This window comes from Pediculus humanus, genomic scaffold (assembly GCF_000006295.1).
Source record: "Pediculus humanus corporis 1103172107516 genomic scaffold, whole genome shotgun sequence".
Lineage (NCBI taxonomy): Eukaryota > Metazoa > Arthropoda > Insecta > Psocodea > Pediculidae > Pediculus > Pediculus humanus.
In genome coordinates, this window is record NW_002987132.1 from 142,295 (window position 1) to 155,652 (window position 13,358).

The window sequence follows — 13,358 nt, forward strand, 5'->3', positions numbered from 1 at the left end:
TTTATACATTTTTTCAAACGATTTAATGGTATTCACCGTTTGTTAATACCATGCGATCATCGATTTTTATGTTATTATTATCAACAACAACCAAAACAACCGACATTTTGTTGGCATAGATTTTTTTTTAGACTTTGGACACCGACTACAAGAAAGAAAATTATACCAAAGGGGTTAAAAAAGGGATGAAATTTTATTTTAATTAACCTTGAAATTCATACGTCAGTACCAGACAGGAACGAATGAAACAGTTTCATCTTTTATTAATTAACAATTTGTGTATTCAAGTGTATGCGTGTGTGTGTGTGCGTGTTGTTTCTTCTGCTTTTTCTTCTTTTTCTTCTGCTTCTTCTTCTGCTCCTACCTCTTATTATAGTTTTATTATTTGTTTTTTTTTTATAGTCTCAGGTGTAGCTTTAAGTAATAAAAAAATAAAATAAAGAACGAAATGAAAATGAAAATAATAATCATCATCATCCATTCTTCTTTTTTGTATTTTCTATTTAAAAATAAATCCTTAAAAGGTTTTCTTAACAACCTTAAGGGTTATTGAAAAAAGGGTTAAATTAAAATTTTCTTTTTTTTTTTAAAACTTTTCCATATGATAAACATTAAATTTTTCTTTTTCTTTTTGTACCCTTAAATAAATTTTTTATATTAATATATATATTCATTTTATTATATTTATTTTTTTTTATTACTAAAATGTGAGTGTAAGAGAGAGAGAGAGAATAAGTAAACATAATAAAGTTATGACGTCAAATAATAATAATAATAATATTTTTTTTTTTTAGTTATAGGGAAAAAAATTTTTTTTAAAAATGATCGAAAATTTATGACGGGAAAAAATTTTTTTTTTTAATGATTTTTATTTTTTAATCATTATCATTATCATTATCATCATCATTATCATCATCATCATCATCATCGTTAAATTTTTTTTGTAGACTTTAGAACCACTTTAGTTTAAAAAATTAATTAACATCTAATTATTCTACACCAGGAAACGAATTCATTAATTCAACGCATAACCGATTTTACTTATGTCAAAAAAGTTTTTTTTTTTTGTTTTCGAGGTCAAAGGTTAAAAAGGGTAAAAAAAAATCATTTTTTGATTATTAATAATTATAATCGTTTTCGATTAATTATTAATTAATCTAATATCTCATTAATAATTTATTATTATTTTGTTTTGACGCCGTTTTCGTTTAAAATTTTTAATTAATAAATTATTATCGATTTATTGATTTTTTTTTTAGTTTTTCCATGGAAAAAAAATTGACGTAATGAGTGAAAATCCCGTCGCAGCACACGACAACACGTTAATCATATTTTTAATAATAATAATAATAGTAGTTGTAGTAATGATAATAATGATAATAATTAAAGTGAAACGTAACTAAATAATATACACGTTACAAGATTCGCTTTCTCTCTTCTACAATAGGCAATTGGGTTATTTACGTTGTGAGTGACTGGTACCTGTATACTAAACACTGCCGAATCTGTAATGCAGAAAACCTGACGACCTTTGATTAGTTCGAAAAATCCAATTCGGAAGGTCGTTTACTCTTCGCGTAGAATCATTTTCAAATATATATACATTCGTTTATTTTTTATCTATCGACGACATTAAATTAAATCATCATCATCATCATCATCTCGTCGTCCATATTGGTTTTTACTTTAAATCGTATATGTTACGTGTGCGTAAGTGCGCGAGTGCACGCGTACGCAATGTGCACGTCACTTATAAAATTTTTCTTTTTCGTATGCATTTTTTTTTAATTGAACTAATTTTAATATTGTTCGCATATGTTAAATTTGTTCTTCTTACAAGATAAATCAACGTTTAATAAATTTTAAATTTTAAAAAAAGAAAAAAAAATTAATTTTTTTACGTAATGAAAATAATAATAATAATTTAAGGTCATGAATATTACTATAAATTTTTTTCATCCAATCTATAGATAAATTGAATATTCGTATGCTATAAAATGCGCTATAAAAATTAAAAATATAGTTTTGTTTTAAATAAAAGTAATTCAAGTTACAAAAATTTATTTATGTACGTTATTCACACCCGAATTTTTTTTTGTTTAAACCTGTAAAATTATAGCACGTTTTAAAATTATTATAGCTCTATATTATAGTAATTATTAACTCGTACGATTAATGGTGACGTGAAAATTTTTTTCGAAACAGTGAAAAAATTATTTTTATTTATTTTTTTTTTTAACATAAAACTCTTATTAAACGAGGGATTTAATTTTTTAAAAATGTTTTTATAGACTATAAAATTAAATAAATAATTTTTATAGTCTACAAAATAAGTCTAATTATTAAAAAAATATTTTTTTCTTTTTCCTATAAATTCTATTCATCGTTAAGAAATATAGTTTCTGCACATCCGCGACCGTCATTATTAGTACCGGTGGTACCGATTCTTTCGTTTGTTAACTTCTGCTAGCAACGACCACATTGTATTATTATTATTAATAGTCTTCCAACAAACAACAACTCACTTTCATTTTAAAAACAACAAAATTTTTTTCTTTTTTTTTAAGTTAAAAAAAGTTTAAAGTGAAAAAAGAAAAAGAAAACGAAAAGAAAAAGTGTTATTTAAAAAAACGGTTAACAAAAAAAAAAAAGGTTCGTGCTTGTTACAAATTATTATTATTATTAATATTATTTTAAGCAGAAGACGAAAAAAATTTTTTTGTTTTATAATTAAATACTGTCGCTCTTTGATAAGGTAACAAAAAAAAAGTGTTTCAAACGACCAAATAATCAAAATTAATTTTAAAAAAAAAAAATTTATAACAAACATATTGTTAATATTCGACCGCCATTTTTATTTTTTTTGCGGAAAATTATATTTTATCTGGGAAAATTTCTAATCCGTGAGTATAATAATAATAATAATATTGTTTTTTTTCCCCCAAAAAATGTTTCGAACGTTACATTTTCTTTTCGTTGGGATTTTTAGTGTTAACAGTAACCAAAAAAAAAAAAAAATCAATTCACTTTCTACGACGGCGGCCATATTTGTTATCCTTCAACGAATGATGATTAACTTATTATCCGTGACTTCGTTTCTTACGTACAAAAAAAAATTTTATTTTTAAAATTTTAATAATTTAATCGATCGAAATATTTTTATTTCACCAAAACACAATACGACGACGATGATGATAACGATAATAAAGTAAACACGTAGCAGACGAAAAAAGAAATTTTTTTTGTTTTGTAAAAAAAAATTAAATAATGCAATAAATTTTAACTGGGAGGACGTTTTTGTCAACTAACAAACAAAAATCGCGCTATATTAACGCTATATTTTTTTTACTAAAATTGTATTTTCTATATTGATAATGCGTATATTTTTTTTTTAGTAAACCGACAACGATTATAGTCTATAAATTTATCGATGGAACAACTATAATGTAAAAATGGATCGTGGAATTTTACGTGCTATATTTATAATTGGATTTTTTTTTTTTCTCGTCGGTGATATAACGACAATAATAAATTTTTTATTTAACATGTTCGGATTATCACCTGATGCTATAACTATAAAAAGTTCAGGTGTTAAAAGTTCAGGTAAAGGAAAATTATCTGATACGTCGTCATCCGTTGAAGATTTCACCACCGAAAGAGATGATGATGACGATGACGATGACGACGATGACGATCATCCACTTAATTTTTTATGTAAGAATTCATTTTTATTATTATTATCATTATCATTATTATTATAATTATCATTATCATTATTATTAAGCTATAGAGAGCTATAAAAACGGGTCTTATAGAGCGTCTTTTAATTGTTTTTTTTTTTCAAAGTTTTTAAAGATCATATTTTTTTCCATTTCAAGGTTATTTTTTATTTTTTAACTTATCGTATATTATTTTGTTTTTATAGCAGAAGACAAAACTATTTAAATAATTTATAGAAATACATTTATAGAGGATTTATATATATTTTTTTTAATATGATAACTTTCACTTTGTGTGAATTTCGTTTAAAAAAAATTTTTTTTTTTTATTGTAATTTAACGATCGTTTGTCTACGTGAGAAAAAAAACGCTATAAATTCGTTTTTTTTGCCTTCTATAAATCGCTTTAAATTATAGCAAATTTTTACTTTATAGCACAAAGTAAAAATGAATAATTCGTTTAAAAAAAATTAGTCTCGCGTAAAAAAAAATTGTGCAAAGGTAAAAAAAGAAAGAAAAAAAAAATTCTTTTGACCTAAATTTAGTAAAAATGTTACGTTAAAAATTATTACGCAATGACGTCGGTTAATAACTTTTTTTTTTAAAAAAAGATAATAATAATGATAATATTTTTCGAACGTCACGCGTTCGTTATAAACCGTTCGTTATGAATAATATTAAAAACGATTACTGGAAAAAAAAAAAAAAAAAAAAAAAATTTTTTTTTCCAGTAAATTGTTTTTTTTATTTAAAATTTTATTCTCGTTTTCCCTTCGTTAAATTTTTTTCCCGCCTTTTTTTTTATTAAAAAATATCCATCGGAATAAAATAAACGCAAATCATTTCCGTTTAAATTTTTTTTTTCCCCGCAATTAAAAAAAAAAAAAAACGCAAAATTAATTATTATCAATAATCGATAATAATTCTTTCTACGATCAATTTGATTTTCCCTTCAAATCGAAAAAAAAATTTATTACGGATTGTAAAGCGGAAACGGAAGTGCATTTTCCGGTCGTAAATTTTTTTTTTTTTTTTTTAATTTTTTGGTTATTCATCTCGAAATGATTTGATGAAATTACTCGGGGATTTTTTTTTTTTCTTTTTTTTCTGGAATGAAAAAATTTTATTAAATTTTATTCCGGTTTTTTTTTTGAACGCTGGAACGTTCTGGAATTTTTTTTTTCGTAATAAAAACGATCGATATCAACGATCCACGTGTCTGCGTGTGTGATTAAATTAAAAAAAAATATCATTTTAATTAAAACGCGACATTTTGCGTTTTTTTTTTTTTTTTATTAATTTGATTTGATAAAAAAAAAAAAAATGTCGTCTGATTTTTTTTTTTATACGAATCCGTAAATACCACGCTTATCAGTATTATTATCAAATAATTTCCGGTTTTTTTCTTTTTCTCTTTCCTGTAAAATATTTTCACTAAGGTTACAATTAATATTTTTAAAAATTTAATTTATTTATAGCGCTACAATGAAACATTTTCGCATCATTTTTACAACAAAAAAAAGGACTATCATTATTATTATTATTATTATCGTATTAAAACATCACGTGACATGTTTTTATTTTAAATTTTATTATTAAAAAGAAACGAAATAAATTAATTTTAATAAACGATTCAATCGACGATTGTTAACCGCCATATTTTATTACGTCACGTGTGCGTTATAAAAACAAAACAAAAAAAACTTTTGTGTACTCTTATTAGCTTATGAAACAAAAGTAATAATAATAATAATATTTTTTTCCAATGTTTAAAAAATTATGAAAAGAATCGTTATTATTATTATTATTATTTTGCTGATCAAACGAATCGATTTATATAAAAAAAAAATGTTTTACGAGGCAAAAAAAAAATAAGAAAAAAATTGAAAATCAGCAAAAAAAAATTCAACATAAATTTTTGGCGCTTATTATCATTATTATTATTATTATCGTCGTTTTTTTGTTCTCAGGATATTCTATAACTATAAACTATAAATTTTTTTTTTTTTTTTGAATTTTTTGACACGGGTTAATAAAAATTCTCACGATCTAAATTTCATAAGCTAACAAATTTATTATTATTATTATTATTATTATTATTATTATTATTATTATTATTATTATTATTATTTTTAATGTAAAAGAATGAGAGAAATCGTAGCAGTAGCAATAGTAGCAGACTGGTTATAAATAAGATGACGACATTAAAGGTCACGAACTTGTCAAATATTTGAATGATCCGTTACAAGAATATGTCCAATCGGACAAATTTATATAAAAACGAACGAATTTTATATATATATAACGACAAATGAACAAACAAACAAACAAACAACTTTTTATTATTATTTTCAAAGTGTTTATGCTACTACAAATAAATCCGGACCTTCACAGCAGGTTGCTACTACTACTACTACTACCACCACTACCTCAAAAAAGGCTACTTAAAAATATTTAATAATAACGAACAACCCCTTCGATAGTATATAAAATTAATAACATGGATATATTTTCTTCTTGTCCGATTATTATTATTATTATTATTATTATTAGTTTTTTCCTTTGCACGTCATCGCATTGAAAAAAAAAAAAAATGTCATGATAAAATGATGATAACATAATAGATTATCATCGGGAGGTCTAAAAAAAAAAAAAAAAAAATGTCTTCTTTCATCGTAAAGGTTTAAATTTTTATAATAAATAAAAAGGAATTTTTTTTGAACTCATTTGACTAATGTAAGAAGGGAATGAAGGGATGAAAAGGAGGATGAAATCGACAAAGGAAATAAAAGATTAAAAAAAAAGAAAAAGGAAAAAAGGAAAAAAAAAGTTTATATGTATAATTTGTCGTGTAATGATAATAAAAAAAAAAAAGGAAAAGCAAATGTTGAGATTTTTCTTTTTTTTGCGCCGTGAAAAATAAGGAAAAAAGAAAAAAGAAAATAGAAAAAGGAAAGAGAAAAAGGAAGGGAAAAAAAGGTGTCGGGAAAGAGAGTGAATGAAAAAAAAAATTAAATTAAATTAAATAATCTGAGTGTCAAATTATATTTTTGGGTAAAAAAAAAAAGATTCTTGATATAATGACGTGGCAGAAGATTAATAAAAAAAAATTTTTTTTTTTTTTTAACTTTATCAAGCAGATCTTATTTATTAAAATTATCAATAAAAAATTTTATAGTTCCTTTATAGCTCTATAAAGTACAAAATAGTTTATAGATTTTAGTACGAAAAGTTTTTAATTAATCACCTCGCTTTTATTTTTATTATTATTATTAATAATAATAATGAAGAAAGTTAAATTTAAATTATTTATTTATAAAGGCGAGTGAAATCAATTTTTTTTTTTTTTAAATTTCAGTTTATAAATATATACTATATTTTTATAGCGTGGAATTTTCAATCTATAAATAAGAGTTACAAATTATTTATACAAACATTCTTTAAATTATTACAAATGAAATTATTTTTAATTATTATTAGAATGTTTGAATACATATAAGTAGTTTTAATTATTAAATTTTCTAAATATAGCACTATAAGTTACTATATTTATAGCATAATAATTAATTTTATTTTTTAAAAAACAAAAAAAACTTTTCTTTGTTCTTTTCTTTAGGATTTTTAAATGTAATTTTTGTTATTATTATTTTTTTTTTTTTATAGAACAGTTTTCTCTCTCACTCTTTGTTTCTCTCCTACCCAAAAACAAGTGCTACCAACATGATTTCAATCGTCGCCATTTAAAAAAAAAAAAAAACATACATGCAAACATGCAAAACAATTCGCTCATAACTAATTAAAATATAAGTTTAAAAAAAAAAATTAATTAATTTTTGTCGTTTTTTTCAGTAGCGTAATAAGGAAACGAATGCTATCGATTACAAAACACAAATAATTTTATTATTATTATTTTTTTTTGTTTCAGCCTCGACGCCGATAGCAAAATCCGCATTAATGGCAAAAATAAAAAAAGCATGTTTGCCAAAATTGATATGCGAATTAAATGCGACGCCGCATAGGGAAAGATTGACGGAAACGGAAAAATATTTATTGGATCTTATTAGTGACACGTCCATTAGCATGACGGCTGAAGTCACGTCTAAATATCATTTTGCAGCTCACATGGGACAATTGATTGCCGGCATTGAAGGTACCGGTTGTTATAATTTTTATCCCTCTTGTCCCATACCCGGTTTGCAAGTTTTGCAAATGATGAAAAAGGTTAAATTAAGATAATGACGTAAGTGTGGGTGCGTGAGAGTGCGCGCACACACGCACACACGCACCGCTTTAAAATAAAATTATTTTTTTGTGTTATCTAGTCATATTAATAATAATAATTATATTAATTATCAATCGAATAGGCTGGGACGGATCTGCAATCTTCATATAAATATATTTATATTATATAAATCCGTCAGATGAATAATTTTTAAAGTTTGTAAATATTTTTATTATCATTATCATTATTATTATTATCGTTTTGTAGTTTTTTTGTAATTTTATTTGTAAATAATTTTTTTTTTGTTATCATTAGTGATAAAATTAATTCATCTGTATTTGCAAAGAAAAAAAAAATTTGTTACCTAATTTTTTTTTTTTTTTTATAAAAATCGTTATTATTATTAATTTAACCTTTTTTTATTGTAATAATAATAATAATAATTTTTATTAAATTTCATTTCGAACGCGCACGTAGTATAAAAAAACGTAAATTTTAAAATAAATAAAAAAAAAATGGCGCCAAAAAATGAAATTTTTTAAAGTAAAAAAATTTAAATTTTTACCTTTATCATTATCATTATTATTATTGTTATTATTATCATTATTATCGTTACTATTGATTGTTAAGTTTAAGATGAACAAATTATTAATTGATTTGTATCAATTGTTACAATAATTTGCTTATCAAACTCATTCGTATTTTTTATATTTTCTTCTTGTGCTTTTTCTTTCTTTTTATATTTTAAATTTTTATATGTGTATGAAATTTTGTCGTTGAAAAAAATAAATAAATAAAAACGATGAATTTCGTCTGGTGCCACGGTCAATTTTTTCTTTTCTTTTCTTTCTTTCTTTCTTTTCTTATCCCTTTTAAATTTGAAAAAAAAAAAAAGTAAATGGTTACTGATAAGAAGACATTTTTTTTTTTTATACGAAAGTGGAAAAGGTTGAAGAAAAGTTTTTTTTTTTTTTTTTTACGATTCGTGTCAGTAGAAAATGTTGATATTTTATATATATATATTTTTCTTATAGATAAACTATATGTTTTATTTAAAAACTTTGACCTTTAACCTTATAAATATTGTGCGTGTGGATTCGTGCGTTTGTTTTATTATAAAAGTTTTAGTAATAATGATAATAATAAATAAATAAATTTTATTTTTTTTAAAGAAAAAAAAAATTTATTTTTTAAATAAAACCGGTTGAAAACAAACAAGCGAACGAACGAACAAACAAACAAACGTTTGTTTTTATTTATATTTAAATATTACTTTAATTATAAGAATTAGTGAGAGAATTCAAGCGTTTTTAAACTTTCTAAAGACGTTTGTTGTTATTAATTAAGGAAAACTAAAAGCATAAAATAAGATTCGAGTCCGAATTCGGTCCTGTTGCGGTCGGTTTAAGATTACAAAACCTTTTTTTAAATAATAAACAAAAACCTTTTTTTTTTCTTTCCTTTTTTGTCTTCTCTCTACGATTCCTGTAATGTAGCCATTTTGAAAAATCAAAGGGTCAACAGTAAAAAGATTTTCTTTTTCCTTTGACAAAATCTTTCTTTTTGCTAAAAGAAATGTGAGAATTATAGACACACGAACGAACACTACTAATTAATTATTTAATTATTCTTTAACCGAGAAAAAAAAGAAACGTCTTCTGCTTGCCTCCGTTTCCGGTTTCTACCAAAATTAAAAAAAAAAAAAAAAGGAAAAAAAAATTTTTTTTCTTTTTTTTCCGTTATATTTTCTCATTTTGCATTCCCGTGAAATCCTTTTTAAGAAATTTTTTTTTTTTTTTTTGAGGTTATTACAATAAAAAATGGCGGATCGAATTTGATGACGCACGAAAAAAAAAATTTCGAATAAAAAAAAGGAATAAAAACAAAAAAAAAAGCTCAAAAACTCATTTTTACCACTCTTTCATATTGTTCGCGAGTTTTCACGGATTTTTTTGTCGTCTGCTATTTGATCTAACCCCCTTTCCCGTCGTCGTTTATTTTTCTTTCTACTTTTTTTTTTTTTTTTACCTTCCGCTTCCTCTTCCTTCCTCCCTTCAATTTTTTTATAACCAGAAATTCAAGAAAACAAGAAAAGGAAAAAAGTTACGTAAAAAAGAGGAGAAGGAGGAAGGGGCGAACGAAAAAAAATATTTTTTTTTCTACTTCCGGTAATTTTTCACGCAGACGACAAAAATTATTATTTTTTAACGTACGGTTAATAATAATAATAATAATCGGGTGACAAAATAATAATAATTTATTATTTATTTATTTATTTGAATGGATTTTCACGTCCGCAAATGGCAAAACCACCAAACGATATAATTTTACGAAACTAACTTATTTGTAGTTTGTTGTATAATTATGGGGGGAAGGGAGAGGCGGGGAGGGAGGGGAGGAAGGAGGGGGTCGGTCACTTTAGAGCACATTACCAAATCTGAATACTTTCAACGGGAAAGAGTGTGTAATTACCTCAAAATTTTATTATTTACTCGTACGCACTATGTGATGAGTAAGTACACGTGTTGTCCCATTGTCACGTGGGTCACTACCATCTGTCCGAATGTATTTAAATAACCCCCGAGGGCTGCACTCATACGACGCTATAATCAACCCCTAAAAATATTTTACTTTAACCGTTTTTCATTTTATTTTTGTATTTAAGGGTCGTCCCGTGTGTGTGTGTGTGTGTGTGTGTGTTATAACGCATTCTTAAAATCACAAATCTACGTATTTCCGTTCTTTCTCTCTCTCTCTCTCTCTTTCCTTTCTCTTCCTTCATCACTTCTTCTACTCCTTCCCCTCAATGATTTTTCTTTCCTTTTCCGCGTTTGATTTATTTTTATTATCGTAGTCATTACTCGATCGTAACGATGAGATTCAAGGAGTGCATCGACGCGTATTTATTTTATTATTTATATACGTGGAATTAAAAATGAAAATATTTAATTTAAACGTGGCAGAGGAACATCGACGGCAAAGTGTAAATCAAATTATCCATTTATTTCTTTAATTCGGTTAAACGATTTAATATTTTCTATTACCACTACACACGCACGTCGTACTTACACACACACACGAATCTATTCTAAATATATACGTAAAAGACGTTAAAATTTATAAACGTGGCGCCAGAATAATTTAAAGCACTCGCGCGAATATTAAACAATGCATGGGGGGAGTATTGTTATTTAGCAAAAATAAAAAAATAAAAAAAAAATTTTTATATTTTGAGGTTTGAAAGAAAAATAAGAGGAAAATTTACAACCGAACAATTTTTAATGAAAATTTTCGTGTTGATATAAACTTTATGGGGATGTTTATACCGGAAACGTAAAACAAAACCCGTCTGCGGTTACAATAATTTTAAAGAAAAACTGAGAATTTTCAAAGAAAACAGGATACGGAAATGAAATTATGAATACAGTAAGAAATTTATTCCCATTCCTCCCACCACCGACAAGCAAGTTTACACCTTTTCAATATCCACGATGTGTTATATAAATCGGCAACGTTGCCAAAATTTTTCCCGTAATTAAATTTTTTTCGCGCACGTGGCAAAAGAAAAAAAGAAAAAAATTATAAATAAATTAACCATAAATAATCACTTAATTATTTTAGTTTTTTAATTTTATTTTTTCAACCGGACCGAACAAACGAACGTTGTTGTCGGTTGCGTTTATCGCCAATTAGTTGAAAATGTTTAATTACCCGTTTAATTTATGGTGCGATGAACACACGTATCAGTTTCCTCTTTAACCATTCTTCTTTCCTTTTTCTTCCGAATACTATCATCAACCCAAAATCTTCACCTTCCCCATCATCATCATCATCGTCATTGTTTTCACGTGCGTGCGTGAATGGGTGCGTGCGTGCGTCACAATTCAACACCCTTGATTTTGTAAAGGAAAACGATTGTTTCCGTTTAACGGTTTGTTTTCCTATTGATAAAAAGGAAGAAGAATAAAACGTTTGTCCCGCGCCAAAAAATTCAAAATGGCGGAAAAGGTTGTGGGTTTGGGCAGAAATGAATCGACGACAGGTGGGCGTCGCGGATTGTTGTTATCGTTATTAAAAATTTCGAAAAAAAAAAAAAACAAATATAAACAAACGAAACAACCGAAAAAAAAATTTTTAGTCTCGTGTTTCTTCGTGTATGTTGTTGGTGGGGGTTTGGCACTCGATACTTTCACTTTCGATAAACTATTACGAAAAAAAAAAATATTCTAGCAAAAAACGGAGGATGCAATAAGAGAAAAAATAATTAATCAGGTCTTCTAACATTATGGAGCCTAAAATGAATAATAATAATAATAATAATAATAATAATTCTTACATAAGGCAACAACTAAAAATATGGCTCAAGTTTAGCTTAGAGGAGTTTCACTTTCGTTTGGCACTCAGAAGAGTGTGTGAGTGTAAGTGCGTGTTTGTTTGTTTGTTGGTGGCGCACACCCGCCGAATATCGACAGTGCACATGTGAAACACGGTGAATAAAGTTATTATTATAATAACAACAAAACAAACAAACGAAAATAAACAATCATCATGCGTCTTTTGTGGTTTTGTTTTTTAATATTAACCGTTTTCGAATTTACATCGACGGGAGTGTACGGACAAGATTTCGAAGTACCCGTTCAATTGATCGGATTTCCGGTTATTATGATAGCTGTGAAACTATCAAATTTCGTTAAAAAACTCGCTTACGCCGTAAATCCTTCGACTTATCATAAAAGAGGTAAGAGATCAGCATTTCCCGACGAAATGAACGTGATGGAAGTCGAACGGAAATTGATCGAGGAAATGGGTGAAAAATTTTGCGTTTACGAAAACGTTTGCGAAAAATACGCAGAAAGAGCAAACAAATTGGAAACGGAAAATAAAGTTTTAGATTGGGACAACGTATTTGCCATGTACGAAGACAAACCTGTAGACAGTAGAAAATATTATTTATTAAGTGTTTTCTTAGGGGATATCGTCGGGTCACCAGATTTGTGCCGTTCTCTTGCCAAAAGAGGAAGATCGTGTACTAACGTTCACAAAAAATAATTATTAATCGAAAGTAATAATAATATTTTTAAAAAAATTCGCGTTTACTTTTTATCCGATCGGTTATTTCGTGTTGTAATTAATTTATAAAAAAAAAATAAAGTGTCTTTAGACAATAATAATTATAATTTAATCTTCGAAATATGTATTCCCGATCGAATTATTTTTATCATTATTTTTTCTTTTAAAAAAAAAACGTGAAGACAATTCAAACGGTTCGAACGTAACGAAATTTTTTTGGTTTTATTAAAAAATAAAACCGGAAATTCCGTTATTGACGATTAGATAATACGATGAAAGAATTTCGTGACACACATCAGGTACACGCACATGGAATTTTTTCGAAATAAATATATAATATAAACGCC

The 13,358-nt window shown here is 25.9% G+C and overlaps 3 protein-coding genes across 3 annotated transcripts; all 3 read left to right on the top strand.

The window, feature by feature from the left end:
• Positions 1–3,545: 3,545 nt before the first annotated feature.
• On the top strand, positions 3,546–3,945 carry Phum_PHUM169180 (uncharacterized protein; the record flags this gene model as incomplete). Its single annotated transcript, XM_002424970.1, has 2 exons — positions 3,546–3,714; positions 3,926–3,945. The coding sequence occupies 2 exons, from the start codon at positions 3,546–3,548 to the stop codon at positions 3,943–3,945; spliced, it is 189 nt and encodes a 62-aa protein (XP_002425015.1).
• Positions 3,946–7,673: 3,728 nt separating this feature from the next.
• On the top strand, positions 7,674–8,050 carry Phum_PHUM169190 (uncharacterized protein; the record flags this gene model as incomplete). Its single annotated transcript, XM_002424971.1, has 2 exons — positions 7,674–7,940; positions 8,042–8,050. The coding sequence occupies 2 exons, from the start codon at positions 7,674–7,676 to the stop codon at positions 8,048–8,050; spliced, it is 276 nt and encodes a 91-aa protein (XP_002425016.1).
• Positions 8,051–12,489: 4,439 nt separating this feature from the next.
• Phum_PHUM169200 (uncharacterized protein) lies at positions 12,490–13,191 on the top strand (the record flags this gene model as incomplete). Its single annotated transcript, XM_002424972.1, has 2 exons — positions 12,490–12,967; positions 13,103–13,191. The coding sequence occupies 2 exons, from the start codon at positions 12,490–12,492 to the stop codon at positions 13,189–13,191; spliced, it is 567 nt and encodes a 188-aa protein (XP_002425017.1).
• Positions 13,192–13,358: the final 167 nt, after the last annotated feature.